This window comes from Notolepis coatsorum (genome assembly GCF_963971535.1).
Source record: "Notolepis coatsorum genome assembly, chromosome: 3".
Classification (NCBI taxonomy): Eukaryota; Metazoa; Chordata; class Actinopteri; order Aulopiformes; family Paralepididae; genus Notolepis; species Notolepis coatsorum.
In genome coordinates, this window is record NC_140167.1 from 113,707,069 (window position 1) to 113,714,568 (window position 7,500).

Genomic DNA, 7,500 nt, shown 5'->3' on the forward strand with positions numbered 1-7,500 from the left:
TGCAATCTTGGCCAAGACCCCGAGACATCCTTTGGTTACACCTTTGTTTACCCATATATGACAAGTAAAAATGGCTGCTGTGAAAATGGCCTGCAGGAAGGAGACACGCGTTATTTTTTTTCCTAGCCGCATTTCTCGGAGACACTCTCTGATTGGCCACTGACTGACGCTCTCTGATTGGCCACTGACATGTTTGCCCAATCGCGTGACGAGCTGTGTCTTTGCCCATTTCCGCGTCGAACAGCCTGCAAACTACCTGGCGTTCTATCGCCATGCTCTAAGACAAACTCTAACCTTAACCAACTTCGAAAGAGTGCCTAAGCTTAACCGTCGAAATAACTTGCCGTGACGCTCTAAGACAAACTCTAACCTTAACCAACTTCGAAAGAGTGCCTAAGCTTAACCAGTGTAGAAACAGGCGTCGGCCAATCAGAGAGCGTCTCCGAGAAATGCGACTAGGAAAAAAAATAACGCAGGAGAGACACAGGAGAGAAAGTCCTGGCGGGATCTGACCCCAGGCCAGCAGGTTTACAGTGTGGTTCCAGAGGCAAGGGTCGTAACTACTTTACCGTTTCTGGGCACAAACCTGCACTTTTTACGTTGTCGTCTGCGTGTGATTTTTTGGGGGGGGGGGGGGGGGTGGGGGGGGGTTCTATCTCATCGGCTCAAACCGTGGCTTGGTCCTGTCATTAACGCATAACAGATTATGAGGGAGCCCAGCATACCGGTTATCTATTAATTGGAAGTTTATTTTTCCGACAAGGCTAATAAATAAGAAATGTTTATTTTTTATGGGCCCATTCCATCATGTGGCCCTTGTCAGCCATGGAAATGTCTCTTTGTTTCTCCAGATGTGGGACGGGCACACGGTAATACACTTAGAATGTGTGTGTGTGTGTGTGTGTGTGTGTGTTGTGTGTGTGTGTGTGTGTGTGTGCGCACGTGTGTGTGTGTGTGTGTGTATGTGTGTGTGTGTGTGCGGGAGTAAAGGAAAGATGGATAGCAGGAAGAAGGGAGGGACGTAGCAATAAAGAAAGAGAGGTAGTGATGGAGGGAAAATGGAGCAGGGATGAAAAAAGAAACGTAGAGAAGGGAGAAGGGGATACACTGCCGGGGGGCGAGGGAGGAGGATGGGGTGTGGATGGAAAGAGAATGTGTCTGGTGATGAGCAAAGAAGAAGAGATAGAGTAGGGGGGGGGGGGGGGGGGACGACGCGGGAGCATATATAGGACCATCTGTGACACAAACATGTCGTGACACCGGGGGCTGTTCGTTTAACTACGGCAGATTTAAAGATACCTTAAAGGGATTTTTTCCTCTGGGTTGTAAAGGTGCCTTAAAGGGATTTTTCCCTCAGGGTTGTAAAAAGCCTGCGCTCGGCCCTGCAGTCTGATCAGGTACAGATGATAGCAGGACCGGGGGCAGATTTACGGCCTGCTCCAACGCTGGAATAAAGATGTCACACTGTGACAGTCTGACCTAGCGGGACCCTAAAAGTCTTGACGGGCCCCGTTTCATCCCTGCTGTGCTGGTGTGTGTGTTAGTGTCTGTGTCTGTGTGTGTGTGTGTGTGTGTGTGTGTGTGTGTGTGTGTGTGTGTGTGTGTGTGTGTGTGTGTGTGTGTGTGTGTGTGTCTGTGTGTGTGTGTGTGTGTGTGTGTGTGTGTGTGTGTGTGTGTGTGTGTGTGTGTGTGTGTGTGTGTGTGTGTGTGTGTGTGTGTGTGTTAGTGTCTGTGTCTGTGTCTGTGTCTGTGTGTGTGTGTGTGTGTGTGTGTGTGTGTGTGTGTGTGTGTGTGTGTGTGTGTGTGTGTGTGTGTGTGTGTGTGTGTGTGTGTGTGTGTGTGTGCGTGCGTGCGTGCGTGCGTGCGTGCGTGTGTGCGTGCGTGCGTGTGTGCGTGTGTGTGTGTGTGTTTCAGGATCTGTGTGTGTGTCTGTGTGTACCTCGTGTGCATGTGGCAGTATGTTTCAGAGAAACTGGGTGAGGCGAGAGAGGGAGAGGGAGAAAGATTGATAGAGAGGGAGAGCGATGGAGAGAGAGGAAGAGGGAGAGTGATATAGATAGAGAGAGATGAAGAGGGAGAGCGATAGAGAGAGAGGGAGAGTGATAGAAGGATAGGGAAAAAGTTGAGGTCTGTTTTAAGTCACGTTGCAGTACATGGACTACTGATAAGTTGATCCCAGAGAATAAATCCCAATGGTGTGATCTAGCAGTGTCTTTCTGTCTGGTCTTGGCTGCGAGAGCTTACGATGAGCTGTGCACCCTGGATGGTGGAAAGGCTGTTAGTATGTTGCACTGCTGTTCCAGCACTTTGTGAACTGAAGTTGAATAGTAGATGAATCGTCACTCTAAATGGATTCTTTCTCCGCTCCCTCTCCAGGCAAACCAGTGATGATTGTCACAGAGTACATGGAGAACGGATCTCTGGACAGTTTCTTGAGGGTACGTATAGTATAGTATGTACTATACACACACACACACACACACACACACACACACACACACACACACACACACACACACACACACACACACACACACACACACACACACACACACACACACACACACACACACACACACACACACACACACACGCACACACACACAGGGTAACTACTGTAGTAGTTTGATGCACGCGTATGAGGGCCCAGCTACATTTATCCATCACCGAATGGATAGACATTTTGACCCAAGGTATTGCTGTCCGTCGGTTTGTTTTTAAATAAGTAATTGTGCAGAAACAATAGCTTTGCTAACAGGATGGCGACGTATCAATTCCAAAGTGTCATCGTCTCCAAACGTTTCTGTCCGTCTAAAAACTGACACAAATCTGGCAGAGGCGGATAAAACACAAATAAATCACAAAGTATCGACCTAGAAAATTGTAATTGGTTTTGGAAATACAAACAGCCCAGAATGTTTTTCCCCTAGTGTATACAATGAGTTCTGCCAGACATTTCTCCCGCGCTGGCACATTGCTAACGTAGTGTGGAGAGATTGATTGATTGATTGAATTGATTGATTGAAAACTTTATTAACAGATTGCAGAATGGGTACAATACAGTACAGCTCAATACACACAATTGTTAAGGGGATGCAGACCAGAGAAAGACTTTCGTCTTGTTTACATCAGGGTCCCCCATTTTCAATTCATCAGGACATATATGACATACATGACATACAGATAGACAGTACTGCTACATCTATACATTTATGACATACCAGATTTGCAAATACAGTACTGTTTGTGATACAGAAGGAGTCAAGAAAAGGGAGTATATACATTTGACGTAGAAACTGTACATTGGAGGAGGTTGGGTGGGGGGGGTTGGGTACATTGGGATATTGACAACCATACTGGGTAATTTACATTGGAGGTGGTTGGGGGGGGGGGGGGGGGGGGGCACACTGTATAAACAAGCAAAACTGTACATTGAGGGGGGGGGAGGAGACACTGTACAAACAAACAAAATTGTACATTGGACTATTGGAGAGAGGTCCGGCTATGCCGCACTAGCTCTGTAAAACCACAGACACACAAACACACACATATATATAGGCAAATAAATGCACATGAAGGCATTAAGAAGCCAGCCCTAGCCAAGGATAGTTCAGTAATATTCTCCAGGCCACCTACCACTTTAGCCTGCTGGTGGAACCCTAACCTTAATATCACACACACACACAGCCAGGACTGTAAATGTCCCCGGTCATTAGAGAACACCACTATTTAGCTGTAAGAGTTTATGGGGAAATGTGCCATAATACAGAATTACTGAATTCCCTAGAGGATCAAATCAAGGGAGCGCCCTGGTGGTTTCAGCGTCTTGGGTTCAGGTCCGAACCTTGACCTTTGCTGAATGCCCCCCCCTCATGTTTCCTGTGATGTATAATAAAGCAGAAAGCAGAGAGAATAGTCAAAGTTCACGTTCAAGTTCAAGTTTGTTTATTATTTGTCACAATAAAATACATGTACTTTATGGTGAAATGCTTGGTTCTGTATAAGCCCCTGAGAGTGTGCTTCATACAGTAAAAAAGTAAGTAAAAAAGTAAGTAAAAGAGGAATATACAATATACAATATACAAAGATACTTCTAAATTATTTTACTGAGAGAGTAGGGGGTGGGGGGAAGGATGGAGATAGAGTGATATATGGCAGAGGGGGAGAGAGATGGAGGGAGAGATATGGAGAGAGAGCAAAGAGAGAGAGAACAACAGAAAAGGGAGAGAGTCCCATATGTGATGTTGACCAGACTGTGGTTAAAATATTTTTGAAAAATGGTTTTAAACATTTGAACCATTTTTAGGTATGGTTCAGTTGTATGTCATCCACTTGAACCACCTCAATTAACAAACAAAGTAATTGGAGCACCCCTCGTTTTTGAAATCGACCCAACTACCACCTCTCGGTTTTCCGTAGCAAAACTAGGAGTCCCGCTCCGCTCCTGTCGCTAACGAGAAACTCACCCAGCTCACTGAAATCAGCCGGTGCAAAGCGGCGAAAAGCCGCAGCGCTAAGTCAACATGAGAGAAACATTAAGTCAACATGGGTCTGGCATGCAGGGGCCAGTTTTAGCCCCTCTCCGCCTGCGCCTGCACAGTGTCCAGGCAGAAGGAGTAGCCACCGTGTTCCGAGAGGCCTGCTCTTCATCACTGGCGATGTGTCATACACACACACACACACACACACACACACACACACACACACACACACACACACACACACACACACACACACACACACACACACACACACACACACACACACACACACACACACACACACACACACACACACACACACACACACACACACACACACACACAGATACATACACGCAGACCGCTGATTCATCATAGCTCACGTCGGCGTTCTGCTCTGTAGCAGCTTTGAAGCGACTGAGCCAGGTGGTCTGGCCAGTAATTACAGCAGACTGAACAGGGAGGCGAGGCGCGCCCCTATTTCAAAGGAAAACACAAGTCCTCTTACACTGATCTCACAAATCACGAGCTCTTTGAAAAACACAGGTGGGACAAATGCACAGAAGCAGGTCCCGGACGCGTGAATACTTTCGGCATACCCACTTGTCCTTCCGCATTGCTCTGATTGGCCGAGCGCGCGCATGCGCATGAGCCGCGACGCGGCCCTCAGCCAGGCAGCAACACTACGCTCCAGTTAGCCTAATTTATACAAATGGAGTATTGATTACGCCTTAACGAATCCTTAAAAAAATATACCGTTAACTGGAATATGTTGTTTCTTTACACATATGTTGGATTATGTAATTGGTTTGTCATGACAAACCAATAAAAAAATCCCATCGCCGGCTTCGCGGCTGCGTTGCGGGTCCACGACCCTCCGTGCTCCGATCACCAGCGGGGAGAATATGCTGCCGCGAAGCGGCATCGCTGAGCTCTGGTGTCCGCTGGACGAAGCCAGAGACGGTCTTATTATGGGGCTTATGCCGAGAAGCAGCCAGTAACACAACAGTGAATTGAATTGAATACTTTATTTTGACACAAATCGTATGACAAAAAAACATTTTAAAAGACAAGACAATAACAGTGTCAATAACGCTGGTCAAAAATGGATAAAACACAATAAAGCCAAGGCTTGTTTCCATTGTGGTCCATACATGGAACATAAAAAGGCACAGAAACACAAATGGACATGTACACTGACAGGACACATTCTAAAAGAAAATTATAAAAACACCTAACCTGACAACTCATACAGTTAACTAATGTTAAAAGAAAATCCGCAAACCCTTAAAAGCAACTCATGATAAAAGAAATAAAAGCCAAGTTATGATAAAAGAGATAAAAAAAACATTTTAAACACATAGTTAAGTATGTTAACTGGAGCGTAGTATTGCTGCCTGGCTGAGGGCCGCGTCGCGGCTCATGCTCATGTGCTCGCTCGGCCAATCAGAGCAATGCGGAAGGACAAGTGCGCTGCCGAAAGTATTCACGCGTCCCGGACGCGGGCCGAGGCGCGGGCCAACGTGAGGCACACAGAAGCATACCCCACAGATATAAATAATCAAAATTATTCTCATTGACTTTTGATTCAAACATTGTGCATTTATCAAGTGTCTTTATTCCATTTTTACTTTTTCACAAACACACAAACAAAAGGCTCAGTACAACATTGGTCCACACAATCAGCATGACCAATGTTGACAGCTATATAATGAAATAAAAAACGTGTATATATTCAGCATATCATATCAAGAAAACCCAGATGAGGGGGCATCACAAAGTGCTGCAAGCGAGGTACACTGTATAATTGGAAAACAGGATGTATGGAGTCCATTATGTCCATAGACGGTCCTGTTGAAGCAGACAGGTCAGGTATTCAAGAGTAAAACACTCCATAATTATCTTGTGCCAGTTTTCTTGAACCCTTATGTGGTGTTAGGGTCTCCAGCGACCCGTTTCAAGGTTATAATATGTAATAACTACCATGTAGTTGATTTTATTAGAACAAGGCTTTATGATATCCTCCACAACACATATATAAGCACAGCAAAACTATGTTTCACCATTTAGAAAATTCTGAAGGTATCAGCAGAAAAAAAGGTACTGTACGACTGTGGTGTTAGGGTCATTCTTGACCCGGCAAGGTAAAACTATACTATAAAAATACTAAATATAAATAAATAAAATAATAATAAATATACTAAACTTTTTTTCAGAAGTTATATTCTAATATTGTTCTATTATAGTCAGAAGGACTATACGGAAGGACACGTGGGCTGCCGAAAGTATTCACGCGTCCGGGACGCCTGTATCAGTTCCGCAACCGTTTCCATTTCCGGGGTAGGCCTGATTGGCCGCGACAGGCACGTGACGCGCGTGGCACGCCCCCGCGGCAGCCCCAGCGGCAAGCGCGCTACGGCTGGAGTTCACTTCGCCTTTCACATCGCTGCCGTTGGCGAAAGCAGGATGAGAGAGTGTAGATTTCGCTGTGTATCATTTAATCATTTATCATTTAACATTTGAAAGGCATACATTGTTGTCATACAGAAGTACAGAATACTTTTTATCCAAAATGCTTCTTACTGTTACACTATTAGAGACTGTGCTAGACAAATGAATGACTAATTTGGTCAGAAATAACGTAACTAATAACGTTGGTAAGCACTGCTTATATGCTTATTATGTCTGCGGGGTACAGTAAACGTTTCTCCCGGTACATTCTGAAGAGCACATCGCTGTATGTTGGAGAACCAGCGGTCTTCCGCTCCTCCTCACTCCTCAGCCCTGTGTGAGACGCGAGCAGGAAGGAGGAGATGGGAGTCCTTCCAATCGGAATATGTTGTTTCTTTACACATATGTTGGATTATGAATATGTCTTTATAGCTATGCTGCCAGGCTGGTCCGCGACCCTCCGTGCTGCGATCACCAGCGGGGAGAATAGGCTCACGCGAGCGGCATCGCTGAGCTCTGGTGACGGTCTTATTGGGGCTTATGCCGAGAAGCAGTAACACAACATTGC

At 45.7% G+C, this 7,500-nt stretch overlaps 1 protein-coding gene across 1 annotated transcript in view; it reads left to right on the top strand.

The window, feature by feature from the left end:
- epha3 (eph receptor A3) overlaps positions 1-7,500 on the top strand; it is a gene marked incomplete at both ends in the record, with an annotated part of 32,911 nt that overhangs the window by 20,557 nt on the left and 4,854 nt on the right. The window contains 1 exon segment of the mRNA XM_084311350.1: positions 2,377-2,438. Coding sequence (XP_084167476.1) covers positions 2,377-2,438 — 62 coding nt within the window.